Below are 20000 nucleotides of genomic sequence, written 5' to 3' on the forward strand. Positions count from 1 at the left end.
CCATCAGAAGAGTCGGACCATCAGAAGAGTCGGACCATCAGAAGAGTCGGACCATGGGGTGCCGTCCTGTCGGCTCAAACACTCTGATCTCTACAATGTAAAGGTCCTGGACAGAAAACTCTTTATCATCACTGTAATATTCTTAGCAAATACAAAGTACTCTGTTTTGACTATTTAATTCGATGCAGTATTTGAAGAACCGTCTTCAGTGTTGATGCTGCTGCTCCACTGCCAGTGGAACAGCTGATGAAACTTTACTGTGAAAGAACCACAACCTTCTGCTCCAAGGGTTACTGTCAACAAGGTTCCAGATTGTACTGCAGCTTATATTCACAACGAGTACTGTAATGTTGTGTTACTGCAGCTTATATTCAGAAGGTGTACTGTAATGTTGTGTTACTGCAGATTGTACTGCAGCTTATATTCACAACGAGTACTGTAATGTTGTGTTACTGCAGCTTATATTCAGAAGGTGTACTGTAATGTTGTGTTACTGCAGATTGTACTGCAGGTTATATTCACGAGTACTGTAATGTTGTGTTACTGCAGCTTATATTCAGAAGGTGTACTGTAATGTTGTGTTACTGCAGATTGTACTGCAGGTTATATTCAGAAGGTGTACTGTAATGTGTTACAGCAGATTGTACTGCAGGTTATATTCAGAAGGTGTACTGTAATGTGTTACTGCAGGTTGTATTCAGAAGGTGTACTGTAATGTGTTACTGCAGATTGTACTGCAGGTTGTATTCAGAAGGTGTACTGTAATGTGTTAATGCAGATTGTACTGCAGGTTGTATTCAGAAGGTGTACTGTAATGTGTTACTGCAGATTGTACTGCAGGTTATATTCAGAAGGTGTACTGTAATGTGTTACTGCAGGTTGTATTCAGAAGGTGTACTGTAATGTGTTACAGCAGATTGTACTGCAGGTTATATTCAGGTGTACTGTAATGTGTTACTGCAGGTTGTATTCAGAAGGTGTACTGTAATGTGTTACTGCAGATTGTACTGCAGGTTATATTCAGAAGGTGTACTGTAATGTGTTACAGCAGATTGTACTGCAGGTTATATTCAGAAGGTGTACTGTAATGTGTTACTGCAGATTGTACTGCAGGTTATATTCAGAAGGTGTACTGTAATGTGTTACTGCAGGTTGTATTCAGAAGGTGTACTGTAATGTGTTACTGCAGATTGTACTGCAGGTTATATTCAGAAGGTGTACTGTAATGTGTTACTGCAGGTTGTATTCAGAAGGTGTACTGTAATGTGTTACTGCAGGTTGTATTCAGAAGGTGTACTGTAATGTGTTACTGCAGGTTGTATTCAGAAGGTGTACTGTAATGGGCGGGGTGAGGGGTTACCATGACAACAGGAAGCAGTCAGAGCGTGGAGGGTTTTAATGGAGCAGCAGCCGCAGGATCAATAATAATATTGCTGATATATATATATATATATATATATATATATATATATATTATATCTTATATAGAAGAGATGAACAACAACAGAAACTTTGATGTTTCACTTCATTTTCAGGAACAACTTTAGTCTCTTCTTCTCCTTCTCCACCCTCACATCACATGATCAGTCACATGATCAGTCACATGATCAGTCACATGATGTTCCCCTCCGATCCAGAGTCTGGTCCAGAACAGGTTGGTTCTGGACCAGGCAGCTCACTTTAAATCCATGGGATCTGCAGATGGTCTACAGGGCCCAGGGTTTCGTCCCAGTTAGACGACTCATTGTAATAAGTCAAGTATTAGTACTACTATACAGGATGAATAGGAATGTATTCTTACACATAGCGACTCATGGTTTTTTTTTTCATTTTTGATGCATTTTTTGACCATGAATACTTTTCTGGAGAGAAATATCCTGAAGTCCCAATTAGCAAATACTATTGGCCTAATGTGGAAAGTATTAGAGTATTAGAGCAAAATTCACTCAACCTATTCTTTATAGTACTGTCTCTCGCGTGTCTTTAGTCCGACATGTGTCTTTAGTCCGACTTTAGTCCAACATGTCTTTAGTCCGACATGTGTCTTTAGTCCGACTTTAGTCCAACATGTCTTTAGTCCGACATGTGTCTTTAGTCCAACATGTCTTTAGTCCGACTTTAGTCCAACATGTCTTTAGTCCGACATGTGTCTTTAGTCCAACATGTCTTTAGTCCGACTTTAGTCCAACATGTCTTTAGTCCGACTTTAGTCCGACATGTGTCTTTAGTCCAACATGTGTCTTTAGTCCGACTTTAGTCCGACATGTGTCTTTAGTCCAACATGTCTTTAGTCCGACTTTAGTCCGACATGTGTCTTTAGTCCGACTTTAGTCCGACATGTGTCTTTAGTCCAACATGTCTTTAGTCCGACTTTAGTCCAACATGTCTTTAGTCCGACATGTGTCTTTAGTCCAACATGTCTTTAGTCCGACTTTAGTCCAACATGTCTTTAGTCCGACATGTGTCTTTAGTCCAACATGTGTCTTTAGTCCGACTTTAGTCCGACATGTGTCTTTAGTCCAACATGTCTTTAGTCCGACTTTAGTCCGACATGTGTCTTTAGTCCGACTTTAGTCCGACATGTGTCTTTAGTCCAACATGTGTCTTTAGTCCGACTTTAGCCCAACATATGTCTTTAGTCCGACATATGTCTTTAGTCCAACATGTGTCTTTAGTCCAACATGTGTCTTTAGCCCGACTTTAGTCCAACATATGTCTTTAGTCCAACATGTGTCTTTAGTCCAACATATGTCTTTAGTCCGACTTTAGCCCAACATGTGTCTTTAGTCCAACATGTGTCTTTAGTCCGACTTTAGCCCAACATGTGTCTTTAGTCCGACATATGTCTTTAGTCCAACATGTGTCTTTAGTCCAACATGTGTCTTTAGCCCGACTTTAGTCCAACATATGTCTTTAGTCCAACATGTGTCTTTAGTCCAACATATGTCTTTAGTCCAACATGTGTCTTTAGTCCAACATGTGTCTTTAGTCCGACTTTAGTCCGACATGTGTCTTTAGTCCAACATGTGTCTTTAGTCCGACTTTAGTCCGACATATGTCTTCAGTCCAACATGTGTCTTTAGTCCAACATGTGTCTTTAGTCCGACATGTGTCTTTAGTCCGACATGTGTCTTTAGTCCGACTTTAGTCCGACATGTGTCTTTAGTCCGACATGTGTCTTTAGTCCGACTTTAGTCCGACATGTGTCTTTAGTCCGACATGTGTCTTTAGTCCGACTTTAGTCCGACATGTGTCTTTAGTCCAACATGTGTCTTTAGTCCGACTTTAGCCCAACATATGTCTTTAGTCCGACATATGTCTTTAGTCCAACATGTGTCTTTAGTCCGACATGTGTCTTTAGCCCGACTTTAGTCCAACATATGTCTTTAGTCCAACATGTGTCTTTAGTCCAACATGTGTCTTTAGTCCGACTTTAGTCCGACATGTGTCTTCAGTCCGACTTTAGCCCAACATATGTTTTTAGTCCGACATATGTCTTTAGTCCAACATGTGTCTTTAGTCCAACATGTGTCTTTAGCCCGACTTTAGTCCAACATATGTCTTTAGTCCAACATGTGTCTTTAGTCCAACATATGTCTTTAGTCCAACATGTGTCTTTAGTCCAACATGTGTCTTTAGCCCGACTTTAGTCCAACATGTCTTTAGTCCAACATGTGTCTTTAGTCCAACATATGTCTTTAGTCCAACATGTGTCTTTAGTCCGACTTTAGTCTGACATGTGTCTTTAGTCCAACATGTGTCTTTAGTCCGACTTTAGTCCAACATATGTCTTTAGTCCGACATATGTCTTTAGTCCGACATGTGTCTTTAGTCCGACTTTAGTCCAACATGTCTTTAGTCCGACTTTAGTCCGACATGTGTCTTTAGTCCGACATGTGTCTTTAGTCCGACTTTAGTCCGACATGTGTCTTTAGTCCGACATGTGTCTTTAGTCCGACATGTGTCTTTAGTCCGACTTTAGCCCAACATATGTCTTTAGTCCGACATGTCTTTAGTCCAACATGTGTCTTTAGTCCAACATGTGTCTTTAGCCCGACTTTAGTCCAACATATGTCTTTAGTCCAACATGTGTCTTTAGTCCAACATGTGTCTTTAGTCCGACTTTAGTCCGACATGTGTCTTTAGTCCGACTTTAGCCCAACATATGTCTTTAGTCCGACATGTGTCTTTAGTCCGACATGTGTCTTTAGTCCGTCTTTAGTCCAACATGTGTCTTTAGTCCGACTTTAGTCCAACATGTGTATTTAGTCCGACTTTAGTCCAACATGTGTCTTTAGTCCAACATGTGTCTTTAGTCCAACATGTGTCTTTAGTCCGACTTTAGTCCAACATGTGTCTTTAGTCCAACATGTGTCTTTAGTCCGTCTTTAGTCCAACATGTGTCTTTAGTCCGACTTTAGTCCAACATGTGTCTTTAGTCCAACATGTGTCTTTAGTCCGTCTTTAGTCCAAAATGTGTCTTTAGTCCGACTTTAGTCCAACATGTGTATTTAGTCCGACTTTAGTCCAACATGTGTCTTTAGTCCGACTTTAGTCCAACATGTCTTTAGTCCGACTTTAGTCCAACATGTGTCTTTAGTCCGACTTTAGTCCAACATGTGTCTTTAGTCCAACATGTTGCTTTAGTCCAACATGTGTCTTTAGTCCGACTTTAGTCCAACATGTGTCTTTAGTCCAACATATGTCTTTAGTCCGACGTGTGTCTTTAGTCCAACATGTGTCTTTAGTCCGACTTTAGTCCGACATGTGTCTTTAGTCCAACATGTGTCCTTAGTCCGACATGTGTCTTCAGTCCAACTTTAGTCCAACATGTGTCTTTCGTCCGACATGTGTCTTTAGTCCGACTTTAGTCCAACATGTCTTTAGTCCAACATATGTCTTAAGTCCGACTTTAGTCCAACATGTGTCTTTAGTGTCTTGAGTCCAACATGTGTCTTTAGTCCAACATGTGTCTTTAGTCCGACATGTGTCTTTAGTCCAACATGTGTCTTTAGTCCAACATGTGTATTTAGTCCGACATGTGTCTTTAGTCCGACGTGTGTCTTTAGTCCAACATGTGTCTTTAGTCCAACATGTGTCTTTAGTCCGACTTTAGTCCAACATGTGTCTTTAGTGTCTTGAGTCCAACATGTGTCTTTAGTCCGTCTTTAGTCCAACATGTGTCTTTAGTCCAACATGTGTCTTTCTCTAAATGAAGTGTCTTTGTGTGTAAAACTACATTCCTATTCATATTATGAGTCGTCTAACTGGGAATCGTCTACCTGGGATGACACTGGGCCCAGCACCCCCCCTCGCCCAGCTTGGACAGGAAGTAGGTCAGACTGAGGAAGAGCCAGAGCAGCAGCGGGGGTGGGGGGGGCTCAGCAGCGCAGCTTGGACAGGAAGTAGGTCAGACTGAGGAAGAGCCAGACCAGCAGCAGGGGGGGGGGGCTCAGGGCCAGCAGGGGCAGAGAGTACAGCAGGCTGGGGTCCAGAACCAGGTCCCGCACCGGCAGCAGGCCACTCAGGTTCTTCTGGGTCACCCCCTCCCTGGTACCAACACTGGGGGGCCACGGGAGGGGGAAGGGGGGGTGGGGGGGGAAACAGTTGAGAAGATAAGAAAGTACACCTCCATGTTTATAAACTCTAAAACATGAAGAAAGAAAGAAAGAAAGAAAGAAAGAAAGAAAGAAAGAAAGAAAGAAAGAAAGAAAGAAAGAAAGAAAGAAAGAAAGAAAGAAAGAAAGAAAGAAAGAAAGAAAGAAAGAAAGAAAGAAAGCAGGCTGATCCAAGTTAACATGCAGCTGGAATCTTCTGCTAGATTTTTAATCAACCTGGTGTCACCTGATCTCCTCACTACTTGATCTCCTCACTACCTGATCTCCTCACTACTTGATCTCCTCACTACTTGATCTCCTCACTACCTGATCTCCTCACTACTTGATCTCCTCACTACCTGATCTCCTCACTACTTGATCTCCTCACTACCTGATCTCCTCACTACCTGATCTCCTCACTACTTGATCTCCTCACTACCTGATCTACTCACTACCCGATCTCCTCACTACTTGATCTACTCACTACCCGATCTCCTCACTACTTGATCTACTCACTACTTGATCTACTCACTACCTGATCTACTCACTACTTGATCTACTCACTACCTGATCTACTCACTACTTGATCTACTCACTACCCGATCTCCTCACTACTTGATCTACTCACTACTTGACCTACTCACTACCCGATTGCCTCACTACTTGATCTCCTCACTACTTGATCTACTCACTACCTGATCTACTCACTACTTGATCTACTCACTACTTGATCTACTCACTACTCGATCTCCTCACTACCCGATCTCCTCACTACTTGATCTACTCACTACTTGACCTACTCACTACCCGATTGCCTCACTACTTGACCTACTCACTACCCGATTGCCTCACTACTTGATCTCCTCACTACTTGACCTACTCACTACCCGATTGCCTCACTACTTGATCTCCTCACTACTCTCTGTACCTCCTCTGCCAACGTCACAACCCTGGGAGATAGAAACATCCATGTCGACACCCCCTCATGCCATTGTGCTGCTAGACTCTCTCAACCTGCAACAACACGTTGATGTTGCTCCACCCCCCAGGACAGACACTTGACCTGCTCATCTCCAACTCCACCTACAGGTATGACCTTGGTGTTTCTGATGGCAAGGTTGTGTCATACTAAACCAAACAGAACTCTTCCCCTCCCCTCCCCCAAACCAAACCAAACAGAACTCTTCCCCTCCCCTCCCCCAAACCAAACCAAACCAAACCAAACCAAACCAAACAGAACTCTTCCCCTCCCCTCCCCCAAACCAAACCAAACGGAACTATTCCCCTCCCCCAAACCAAACTAAACAGAACTATTCCCCTCCCCCAAACCAAACCAAACCAAACAGAACTCTTCCCCTCCCCCAAACCAAACCAAACCAAACCAAACCAAACAGAACCTCTTCCCCTCCCCCAAACCAAACTAAACAGAACTCTTCCCCTCCCCCAAACCAAATCAAACAGAACCTCTTCCCCTCCCCCAAACCAAACCCAACAGAACCCTCCCCCTCCCCCCAAACCAAACCAAAGTGGAAAATTAATTTCAGAAACCTGAAAAACATCAACATGGATGCCCTGACCCTGGACCTTCAGTGTCTGTGCTCCGGCTCTGCTGACTCCCTCTCTGATACTGACTCAGTGGATTTCTACAACCACGAGGATCGGAGGGAGACCACGAGGATCGGAGGGTGACCACGAGGATCGGAGAGTGACCCCGAGGATCGGAGAGTGACCCCGAGGATCGGAGGGAGACCACGAGGATCGGAGAGTGACCACGAGGATCGGAGGGAGACCAAGAGGATCGGAGAGTGACCCCGAGGATCGGAGGGAGACCACGAGGATCGGAGAGTGACCACGAGGTTCGGAGAGTGACGAGGATCGGAGGGAGACCATGAGGATCGGAGAGTGACGAGGATCGGAGGGAGACCACGAGGATCGGAGAGTGACCACGAGGATCGGAGAGTGACGAGGATCGGAGGGAGACCACGAGGATCGGAGGGTGACCACGAGGATCGGAGAGTGACCCCGAGGATCGGAGAGTGACCCCGAGGATCGGAGGGAGACCACGAGGATCGGAGAGTGACCACGAGGATCGGAGGGAGACCAAGAGGATCGGAGAGTGACCCCGAGGATCGGAGGGAGACCACGAGGATCGGAGAGTGACCACGAGGTTCGGAGAGTGACGAGGATCGGAGGGAGACCATGAGGATCGGAGAGTGACGAGGATCGGAGGGAGACCACGAGGATCGGAGAGTGACCACGAGGATCGGAGAGTGACGAGGATCGGAGGGAGACCACGAGGATCGGAGGGTGACCACGAGGATCGGAGAGTGACCCCGAGGATCGGAGGGAGACCACGAGGATCGGAGGGAGACCAAGAGGATCGGAGAGTGACCACGAGGATCGGAGATTGACGAGGATCGGAGGGAGACCACGAGGATCGGAGAGTGACCACGAGGATCGGAGAGTGACGAGGATCGGAGGGAGACCACGAGGATCGGAGGGTGACCACGAGGATCGGAGAGTGACCCCGAGGATCGGAGGGAGACCACGAGGATCGGAGGGAGACCAAGAGGATCGGAGAGTGACCACGAGGATCGGAGAGTGACCACGAGGATCGGAGAGTGACGAGGATCAGAGGGAGACCACGAGGATCGGAGAGTGACCACGAGGATCGGAGAGTGACGAGGATCGGAGGGAGACCACGAGGATCGGAGAGTGACCCAGAGGATCGGAGGGAGACCACGAGGATCGGAGAGTGACCCAGAGGATCGGAGAGTGACCACGAGGATCGGAGGGAGGCCACGAGGATCGAAGGGAGACCACGAGGATCGGAGAGTGACGAGGATCCGAGGGTGACCACGAGGATCGGAGAGTGACCCCGAGGATCGGAGGGAGACCACGAGGATCGGAGAGTGACGAGGATCGGAGGGAGACCACGAGGATCGGAGGGTGACCACGAGGATCGGAGAGTGACCCCGAGGATCGGAGGGAGACCACGAGGATCGGAGGGAGACCAAGAGGATTGGAGAGTGACCACGAGGATCGGAGAGTGACCACGAGGATCGGAGAGTGACGAGGATCAGAGGGAGACCACGAGGATCGGAGAGTGACCACGAGGATCGGAGAGTGACGAGGATCGGAGGGAGACCACGAGGATCGGAGGGAGACCACGAGGATCGGAGAGTGACCACGAGGATCGGAGGGTGACGAGGATCGGAGGGAGACCACGAGGATCGGAGAGTGACCCAGAGGATCGGAGAGTGACCACGAGGATCGGAGGGAGGCCACGAGGATCGAAGGGAGACCACGAGGATCGGAGAGTGACGAGGATCCGAGGGTGACCACGAGGATCGGAGAGTGACCCCGAGGATCGGAGGGAGACCACGAGGATCGGAGGGAGACCACGAGGATCGGAGGGAGACCACGAGGATCGGAGAGTGACGAGGATCGGAGGGAGACCAAGAGGATCGGAGAGTGACCCCGAGGATCGGAGGGAGACCACGAGGATCGGAGAGTGACCACGAGGATCGGAGAGTGACGAGGATCGGAGGGAGACCATGAGGATCGGAGGGAGACCACGAGGATCGGAGAGTGACCACGAGGATCGGAGAGTGACGAGGATCGGAGGGAGACCACGAGGATCGGAGGGTGACCACGAGGATCGGAGAGTGACCCCGAGGATCGGAGGGAGACCACGAGGATCGGAGGGAGACCAAGAGGATCGGAGAGTGACCACGAGGATCGGAGAGTGACCACGAGGATCGGAGAGTGACGAGGATCGGAGAGTGACCACGAGGATCGGAGAGTGACGAGGATCGGAGGGAGACCACGAGGATCGGAGGGTGACCACGAGGATCGGAGGGAGACCACGAGGATCGGAGAGTGACCCAGAGGATCGGAGAGTGACCACGAGGATCGGAGGGAGGCCACGAGGATCGAAGGGAGACCACGAGGATCGGAGAGTGACGAGGATCCGAGGGTGACCACGAGGATCGGAGAGTGACCCCGAGGATCGGAGGGAGACCACGAGGATCGGAGGGAGACCACGAGGATCGGAGAGTGACGAGGATCGGAGGGAGACCACGAGGATCGGAGAGTGACGAGGATCGGAGGGAGACCACGAGGATCGGAGGGTGACCACGAGGATCGGAGAGTGACCCCGAGGATCGGAGGGAGACCACGAGGATCGGAGGGAGACCAAGAGGATCGGAGAGTGACGAGGATCGGAGAGTGACCACGAGGATCGGAGAGTGACGAGGATCGGAGGGAGACCACGAGGATCGGAGAGTGACCACGAGGATCGGAGAGTGACGAGGATCGGAGGGAGACCACGAGGATCGGAGAGTGACCACGAGGATCGGAGGGTGACGAGGATCGGAGGGTGACCCAGAGGATCGGAGGGAGACCACGAGGATCGGAGAGTGACCCAGAGGATCGGAGAGTGACCACGAGGATCGGAGGGAGACCACGAGGATCGAAGGGAGACCACGAGGATCGGAGAGTGACGAGGATCCGAGGGAGACCACGAGGATCGAAGAGTGACGAGGATCGGAGGGTGACGAGGATCGGATGGTGACCCCGAGGATCGGAGGGAGACCACGAGGATCGGAGAGTGACCACGAGGATCGGAGGGAGACCACGAGGATCGGAGAGTGACCACGAGGATCGGAGGGAGACCACGAGGATCGAAGGGAGACCACGAGGATCGGAGAGTGACGAGGATCGGAGGGAGACCACGAGGATCGAAGAGTGATGAGGATCAGAGGGTGACGAGGATCGGAGGGTGACCACGAGGATCGGAGAGTGACCACGAGGATCGGAGGGTGACCACGAGGATCGGAGGGAGACCATGAGGATCGGGGTAACTCTGAGGATCGGAGGGTGACCCTGAGGATCGGGGTAACTCTGAGGATCGGAGTAACTCTGAGGATCGGGGTAACTCTGAGGATAGGGGTAACTCTGAGGATCGGAGGGTGACCCTGAGGATAGGGGTAACTCTGAGGATCGGAGGGTGACCCTGAGGATAGGGGTAACTCTGAGGATCGGGGTAACTCTGAGGATAGGGGTAACTCTGAGGATCGGAGGGTGACCCTGAGGATAGGGGTAACTCTGAGGATCGGAGGGTGACCCTGAGGATAGGGGTAACTCTGAGGATCGGAGGGTGACCCTGAGGATAGGGGTAACTCTGAGGATCGGAGGGTGACCCTGAGGATAGGGGTAACTCTGAGGATCGGAGGGTGACCCTGAGGATAGGGGTAACTCTGAGGATCGGAGGGTGACCCTGATCATTTGAAGAAAGCCTGTTTTTAATGCAGGTCACACAATCCAAAAACATAGACAAGACGTGAAACTCTGAGTCAGTGAAGGGACAGCAGAACTGGATGTCATCAGCGTATAAGTGGTAGGACACATTTTCAAAAGGACCAATGAGACGACCAAGAGGCATCAGGTCCAATAGAAAGAAACCAGGCCCCAGGACTCTGTCCTGAGCTCCTCCACAGGACAGAGTCCTGAGCTCCACAGGACAGAGTCCTGAGCAGCTCCACAGGACAGAGTCCTGAGCAGCTCCGCAGGACAGAGTCCTGAGCTCCTCCACAGGACAGAGTCTTGAGCTCCTCCACAGGACAGAGTCTTGAGCAGCTCCGCAGGACAGAGTCCTGAGCTCCTCCACAGGACAGAGTCCTGAGCAGCTCCACAGGACAGAGTCCTGAGCTCCACAGGACAGAGTCCTGAGCAGCTCCACACGACAGAGTCCTGAGCTCCTCCACAGGACAGAGTCCTGAGCAGCTCCACAGGACAGAGTCCTGAGCTCCTCCACAGGACAGAGTCCTGAGCTCCTCCACAGGACAGAGTCCTGAGCAGCTCCACAGGACAGAGTCCTGAGCTCCTCCACAGGACAGAGTCCTGAGCTCCTCCACAGGACAGAGTCCTGAGCTCCTCCACAGGACAGAGTCCTGAGCAGCTCCACAGGACAGAGTCCTGAGCTCCTCCACAGGACAGAGTCCTGAGCAGCTCCACAGGACAGGCTGGACACAGACAGTTTGTGGGTGATGGCAACATTGAAAGTTCTTCCTTTTATGTATTTGGAAAACTAGTGAAGGACAGACCCAGAGAATCCCAGCTCTGATTTCAGTCCGTTGATCAATATATTGAGGTCCACCGTATCTAAAGCAGATTAAAGTCCTGTAAGACCAGGACTGTGGAGGGACCAGAGTCTGCAGCAGTTTCAGTGGAGAGCATTGGATGAAAACCTGATTGAAACTGGTCCTAGAACTCTTTGCCTGGACAGCCTGGTAATCCCCCCTCCTTTCTGATTGGTCACTTTAAACCAGGGTTGGTCCAGAAGGAGCTGGACGAAGAAAGTAATGTCCCCAGAGTGCAGAACATTCTACTTGTTGTCATGGAGGAGGAATCGGCTGATCTTCTTACAGAGTTCATTTGATTTTATGTTGATTCATTCTATTGATAGTCTGGCAATTATAGGACCAGGAAACACTGACGTTTAAGCCCACTGACAGAGACGGAGGGTACAGACAGAGACGGCGAGGACAGACAGAGACGGCGAGGACAGACAGAGATGGTGAGCACACTGACAGACGGCAAGCCCACTGACAGAGACGGAGGGCACAGACAGAGACGGGGCACCCACTGACAGAGACAGCGAGTACAGACAGAGACGGAGGGCACAGACAGAGACGGCGAGCACACTGACAGAGACGGGGCACCCACTGACAGAGACAGCGAGTACAGACAGAGACGGAGGGCACAGACAGAGACGGAGGGCACAGACAGAGACGGGGCACCCACTGACAGAGACAGCGAGTACAGACAGAGACGGAGGGCACAGACAGAGACGGAGGGCACAGACAGAGACGGGGCACCCACTGACAGAGACAGCGAGTACAGACAGAGACGGAGGGCACAGACAGAGACGGAGGGCACAGACAGAGACGGCGAGCACACTGACAGAGACGGAGGGTACTGACAGAGACGGAGGGCACAGACAGAGACGGAGGGCACAGACAGAGACGGCGGGTACAGACAGAGACGGCGAGCCCACTGACAGAGACGGCGAGCACACTGACAGAGACGGCGAGCCCACTGACAGAGACGGCGAGCACACTGACAGAGACGGCGAGCCCACTGACAGAGACGGAGGGCACAGACAGAGACGGCGAGCCCACTGACAGAGACGGCGAGCACACTGACAGAGACGGAGGGCACAGACAGAGACGGAGGGTACAGACAGAGACGGAGGGTACAGACAGAGACGGAGGGCACAGACAGAGACGGAGGGTACAGACAGAGACGGAGGGTACAGACAGAGACGGCGAGCACAGAAAGTGGTCTAAGTGTGCGTGATCCCAGTTTTTACGTGTTTCTGGCACTAAATTGACGCCATACACAGGACCCAACGGGATTGACCAGAGCAGGTTGGGAGGAGCCACATCCAGGAGAGGTTCTCCAGGAACCACCACCTCAAAACGTTTAGGAACATCAGCAGGGCTGGAGGAGGGTTTTATCTTGTCCACTTAAACCCTACCTGACTGTACCATACCCTACCTGACTGTATAATAATATACCATAATGTACCTTACTGTACCGTACCACACTGTATAATAATGTACCATACTGTACCTTACTGTACCGTACCATACTGTACCATACCATACCTTACTGTACCGTACCATACTGTACCATACCATACTGTTTATTAATGTACCACACTGTACCGTACCATACTGTACCATACCATACTGTTTATTAATGTACCACACTGTACCGTACCATACTGTACCATACCATACTGTACCATACCTTACTGTACCATACTGTCTAAAAATGTACACTGTACCCTACTGTACCTACCACACTGTACCATACCTTACTTTACCTTACCATACTGTACCATACCATACTGTACTGTACCGTACTGTACCGTACCATACTCTACCATACTGTACCGTACATTACTGTACCTTACCTTACTGTACCATACCATACTGTACTGTACCTTACTGTACCATATCATACTGTACTGTACCTACCACACTGTACCACACTGTACTGTACCATACCTTACTGTACCTTACCATACTATACCATACCATACTGTACTGTACCGTACCATACTCTACCATACTGTACTGTACCATACCATACTGTACTGTACCATACTGACTAATAATGTACCACACTGTACCTTACTGTACCGTACCCTCCTGCCCCACCCCGTACTGCAGTGGTACTGCGACTGTACTGTAGCTCCCTGTTCCAGCAGGATTACTCTGAAAATCAGACTTTATTTCACACTGAAACTTGGTCGTGTTGTATTTCTTTTTCCTTCTCTTTAATTTGAAGGTTCACCATTATTTTGAAATACACATTGATTTGCACCTCAGTGAGCTTGTTACTCGTTCAGTTGGTGTCAGAAGGGAACGTTTCCCTTGGTTTGGTTGGCAGGACCAGAGACCACAGACCTTTATTCTGATAACACTGCTTTTCTAGGGTCCAACGGGTTGTATTGTTGTTGTAGTACTACAACTAGTAGTACTAGTAGTAGCAGGATGTTTCCACATACAGAATGAAACCTGAGCTTGAGGAAGAGTCTGGGGCCTGACACACACACACACACACACACACACACACACACACACACACACACACACACACACACACACACACACACACACACACACACACACACACACACACACACACACACACAGCCTACCTGCGCATACAGTCCAGGGCCTGTGTGAAGACCTGTGGCGCCATGCCGTGCTCGTGCTGCAGAACCAGACACTGCTCCAGCGTCACCGACATCGCCGTGCGGTCCTTAGCGCTCTTACAGCTGGTGAAGCGAACGCCGTTCAGCCGGCGGCAGATCTGAGAGAGAGAGAGAGAGAGAGAGAGACCGTGGCAGCCTACCACATGATACTACAGGATATTACATGATACTACAGGGTACTACAGGATACTACAGGATACTCCAGGATACTACAGGATACTCCAGGGTACTACAGGATCCTACAGGATACTCCAGGGTACTACAGGATACTACAGGATACTCCAGGGTACTACAGGATACTCCAGGGTACTACAGGATCCTACAGGATACTCCAGGGTACTACAGGATACTACAGGATACTCCAGGATACTACAGGATACTCCAGGGTACTACAGGATACTACAGGATACTCCAGGATACTCCAGGATACTCCAGGGTACTACAGGATACTCCAGGGTACTACAGGATACTACAGGATACTCCAGGATACTCCAGGGTACTACAGGATACTACAGGATACTCCAGGGTACTACAGGATACTACAGGATACTCCAGGGTACTACAGGATACTACAGGATACTCCAGGATACTACAGGATACTCCAGGGTACTACAGGATACTACAGGATACTCCAGGATACTCCAGGGTACCAAACAGGAAACAGGAAGTACCTCGGCAGCCTGCCACAGGATGTCCACGTTCTTGTTCTTCCTCACGTTGACATTTTGTCCCAGAAACCTGAGGAGCTCCGGGAGACAAGTCTGAGACCGGGACCTGGGAAGACCTAGACCCAGGAGGGACCAGAGGAGGAGGAGCATGAGGAGCAGGAGCAGCAGGACGACAGAGGAGGAGCAGCAGCTCAGGTTACCAGGAGGAGGAGTAGGAGGAGGAGGAGGAGGAGGAGGAGGAGGAGGAGCAGTCCAGGTTAGCAGGAGGAGGAGGAGCAGCAGGAGGAGTAGGAGGAGTAGGAGGAGGAGGAGGAGGAGGAGGAGGAGGAGGAGCAGTCCAGGTTAGCAGGAGGAGGAGGAGTAGGAGGAGCAGTCCAGGATAGCAGGAGGAGGAGGAGTAGGAGGAGGAGGAGGAGGAGGAGGAGGAGGAGGAGTAGGAGGAGTAGGAGGAGGAGCAGGAGCAGGAGGAGGAGGAGGAGGAGGAGGAGCAGTCCAGGTTAGCAGGAGGAGGAGCAGGAGGAGGAGGAGGAGGAGCAGTCCAGGTTAGCAGGAGGAGGAGCAGTAGCAGGAGGAGGAGCAGTCCAGGTTAGCAGGAGGAGGAGGAGGAGGAGGAGGAGGAGGAGGAGCAGTCCAGGTTAGCAGGAGGAGGAGGAGGAGGAGGAGGAGGAGGAGGAGGAGGAGGAGGAGCAGTCCAGGTTAGCAGGAGGAGGAGGAGGAGGAGGAGGAGGAGGAGGAGGAGGAGGAGGAGCAGTCCAGGTTAGCAGGAGGAGGAGGAGGAGGAGGAGGAGCAGTCCAGGTTAGCAGGAGGAGGAGGAGGAGGAGGAGGAGGAGGAGGAGGAGCAGTCCAGGTTAGCAGGAGGAGGAGGAGGAGGAGGAGGAGGAGGAGGAGCAGTCCAGGTTAGCAGGAGGAGGAGGAGGAGGAGGAGGAGCAGTCCAGGTTAGCAGGAGGAGGAGGAGGAGGAGGAGGAGGAGGAGGAGGAGGAGGAGCAGTCCAGGTTAGCAGGAGGAGGAGCAGCATTAAAGAGGTGAACTTACAGTCTTCAGGCAGAACTTCTTTAAACTGTTGGTAGTAAGAGTTCAGTGTGTGGAGGCTCTCTGAGTTGATCACCTCCTGGAGGGACGTGTCTCCAAACCTGGAACACAAAGACTTAATGACCTCCAGGCCTGGAACACAAAGACTTAATGACCTCCAGGTCTGGAACACAAAGACTTAATGACCTCCAGGCCTGGAACACAAAGACTTAACGACCTCCAGGCCTGGAATGACCTCCAGGCCTGGAACACAAAGACTTAACGACCTCCAGGTCTGGAACACAAAGACTTAATGACCTCCAGGTCTGGAATGACCTCCAGGCCTGGAACACAAAGACTTAATGACCTCCAGGCCTGGAACACAAAGACTTAATGACCTCCAGGTCTGGAACACAAAGACTTAATGACCTCCAGGCCTGGAACACAAAGACTTAATGACCTCCAGGCCTGGAACACAAAGACTTAATGACCTCCAGGCCTGGAACACAAAGACTTAACGACCTCCAGGTCTGGAATGACCTCCAGGCCTGGAACACAAAGACTTAACGACCTCCAGGTCTGGAACACAAAGACTTAATGACCTCCAGGTCTGGAATGACCTCCAGGCCTGGAACACAAAGACTTAATGACCTCCAGGCCTGGAACACAAAGACTTAATGACCTCCAGGTCTGGAACACAAAGACTTAATGACCTCCAGGCCTGGAACACAAAGACTTAATGACCTCCAGGTCTGGAACACAAAGACTTAACGACCTCCAGGCCTGGAACACAAAGACTTAACGACCTCCAGGCCTGGAACACAAAGACTTAATGACCTCCAGGCCTGGAACACAAAGACTTAATGACCTCCAGGCCTGGAACACAAAGACTTAACGACCTCCAGGTCTGGAATGACCTCCAGGCCTGGAACACAAAGACTTAACGACCTCCAGGTCTGGAACACAAAGACTTAATGACCTCCAGGTCTGGAATGACCTCCAGGCCTGGAACACAAAGACTTAATGACCTCCAGGTCTGTCCCCAGGCCTCCTACCGGAGGGACATGCCTAGAACACCTCCCAAGGGAGGCGTCCGGGGGACATCCCCAACAGAAGCCCGAGCCTCAGCTGGCTCCTCTGGATGTGGAGGAGCAGCGGCTCTACTCCGAGCTCCTCCCTGGTGATGGAGCTCCTCACCCTATCTCTAAGGGGGGGCCCAGCCACTCTACGGAGGAAACTCATTTCAGCCTCTTGGATCCAGGATCTCCTTCTTTCAGTCACGACCCAAAGCTCATGACCATAGGTGAGGTTAGGAAGGAAGGTGGACTGGCTCATGACCATAGGTGAGGGGAGGAAGGAAGATCAACTGGCTCATGACCATAGGTGAGGGGAGGAAGGAAGGTGGACTGGCTCATGACCATAGGTGAGGGGAGGAAGGAAGATCTACTGGCTCATGACCATAGGTGAGGGGAGGAAGGAAGGTGGACTGGCTCATGACCATAGGTGAGGGGAGGAAGGAAGGTGGACTGGCTCATGACCATAGGTGAGGGGAGGAAGGAAGGTGGACTGGCTCATGACCATAGGTGAGGTTAGGAAGGAAGGTGGACTGGCTCATGACCATAGGTGAGGGTAGGAAGGAAGATCAACTGGCTCATGACCATAGGTGAGGGGAGGAAGGAAGGTGGACTGGCTCATGACCATAGGTGAGGTTAGGAAGGAAGATCAACTGGCTCATGACCATAGGTGAGGGGAGGAAGGAAGGTGGACTGGCTCATGACCATAGGTGAGGGGAGGAAGGAAGATCTACTGGCTCATGACCATAGGTGAGGGGAGGAAGGAAGGTGGACTGGCTCATGACCATAGGTGAGGGGAGGAAGGAAGGTGGACTGGCTCATGACCATAGGTGAGGGGAGGAAGGAAGGTGGACTGGCTCATGACCATAGGTGAGGGGAGGAAGGAAGGTGGACTGGCTCATGACCATAGGTGAGGGGAGGAAGGAAGGTGGACTGGCTCATGACCATAGGTGAGGTTAGGAAGGAAGGTGGACTGGCTCATGACCATAGGTGAGGGTAGGAAGGAAGATCAACTGGCTCATGACCATAGGTGAGGGGAGGAAGGAAGGTGGACTGGCTCATGACCATAGGTGAGGGGAGGAAGGAAGGTGGACTGGCTCATGACCATAGGTGAGGTTAGGAAGGAAGGTGGACTGGCTCATGACCATAGGTGAGGTTAGGAAGGAAGGTGGACTGGCTCATGACCATAGGTGAGGGGAGGAAGGAAGGTGGACTGGCTCATGACCATAGGTGAGGGGAGGAAGGAAGGTGGACTGGCTCATGACCATAGGTGAGGGTAGGAAGGAAGATGGAGCGGTAAATCCAGAGCCTCACCTTTTGGCTTCGCTCCTTCTTCACCACGACGGACCGACACAGCGACTGCAGAACCGCAGAACCACAGAACTGCCGACGCTGCACCGATCCGCCTGTCGATCTCACGCTCCATCTTCCCCCCACTCCTGAACAAGACCCCCAGATACCTGAACTCCTCCACCTGGGACAAGGTCTCTCCACCCACCCTAACCCTAACCCACCCCCCCTCACCTCTCGGCCAGGGTCTGCTGCTCGTTGATGCCCACATTGAAGTGGACCGGCTGGACCCGGAGCAGCATCCCGCTCTGGATCTCTCGAGGCAGGGAATCGAACATGGCTCCTGGCAGTGGGACGCGGACGTTGAAGCCGTCACGAGTTCCTGTGATGACGGGCAGCATGTCGGGGGCGGAGCTTCCAGATGCCTGGGTCACCTTCAACACACAACCAGTAATCAGTAACTGAGTAATTAGTAGTGTGATGTAATGACTCTTATGAACAATAAACATAATAGACGTCTACAGACGAATGTGTTTGTACTTTGAAGGTGACGTTCCGTAGATCCGTCACGCCGACGCTCATGTCCTCCAACATGGCCACTTCCTCTCCTGCATACACAAGCAATCAGTCAGCTGAGGGTCAGAGGTCAGGTGGAGGGTCAGAGGTCAGGTGGAGGGTCAGAGGTCAGGTGGAGGGTCAGAGGTCAGGTGAAGGGTCAGAGGTCAGGTGAAGGGTCAGAGGTCAGGTCGCTACCTGAGGTCAGAGGTCAGGTGAAGGGTCAGAGGTCAGGTGGAGGGTCAGAGGTCAGAGGTCAGGTGAAGGGTCAGAGGTCAGGTGGAGGGTCAGAGGTCAGGTGGAGGGTCAGAGGTCAGGTGAAGGGTCAGAGGTCAGGTGGAGGGTCAGAGGTCAGAGGTCAGGTGAAGGGTCAGAGGTCAGGTCGCTACCTGAGGTCAGAGGTCAGGTGAAGGGTCAGAGGTCAGGTGGAGGGTCAGAGGTCAGGTGGAGGGTCAGAGGTCAGGTGGAGGGTCAGAGGTCAGAGGTCAGGTGAAGGGTCAGAGGTCAGGTCGCTACCTGAGGTCAGAGGTCAGGTGAAGGGTCAGAGGTCAGGTGGAGGGTCAGAGGTCAGGTGGAGGGTCAGAGGTCAGAGGTCAGGTGAAGGGTCAGAGGTCAGGTGGAGGGTCAGAGGTCAGGTGGAGGGTCAGAGGTCAGAGGTCAGGTGAAGGGTCAGATGTCAGGTCGCTACCTGAGGTCAGAGGTCAGGTGAAGGGTCAGAGGTCAGGTGGAGGGTCAGAGGTCAGGTGGAGGGTCAGAGGTCAGGTGGAGGGTCAGAGGTCAGGTCGCCACCTGAGGTCAGAGGTCAAGTGAGTCAGAGGTCAGGTGGAGGGTCAGAGGTCAGGTCGCCACCTGAGGTCAGAGGTCAGGTGGAGGGTCAGAGGTCAGGTGGAGGGTCAGAGGTCAGGTCGCCACCTGAGGTCAGAGGTCAGGTGGTCCTACCGTAGGTGCTGAGCAGGGACTCAAAGTGAGCCAGCAGGCCGATGGTGTAGAGCTGCCGGAGGAAACCTTCGTCCTG

The 20000-nt window shown here is 51.3% G+C and overlaps 1 protein-coding gene across 1 annotated transcript in view; it reads right to left on the bottom strand.

The window, feature by feature from the left end:
• Window positions 1–20000, bottom strand: part of LOC308128413 (inositol polyphosphate-4-phosphatase type I A-like) — a 48886-nt gene that overhangs the window by 5023 nt on the left and 23863 nt on the right. The window contains exons 13-18 of the mRNA XM_080494111.1: window positions 19925–20000; window positions 18971–19038; window positions 18665–18864; window positions 16092–16189; window positions 15060–15172; window positions 14332–14486 (exon numbers count right to left, since the gene is read on the bottom strand). The exon at window positions 19925–20000 is cut by the window's right edge and continues 48 nt beyond it. Of these exons, the coding sequence (XP_080350237.1) occupies window positions 14332–14486; window positions 15060–15172; window positions 16092–16189; window positions 18665–18864; window positions 18971–19038; window positions 19925–20000 (710 nt within the window). The remainder of the gene's footprint in view (window positions 1–14331; window positions 14487–15059; window positions 15173–16091; window positions 16190–18664; window positions 18865–18970; window positions 19039–19924) is intronic.

This window comes from Lipophrys pholis (assembly GCF_963383615.2).
Source record: "Lipophrys pholis genome assembly, contig: SCAFFOLD_67, whole genome shotgun sequence".
Classification (NCBI taxonomy): domain Eukaryota; kingdom Metazoa; phylum Chordata; class Actinopteri; order Blenniiformes; family Blenniidae; genus Lipophrys; species Lipophrys pholis.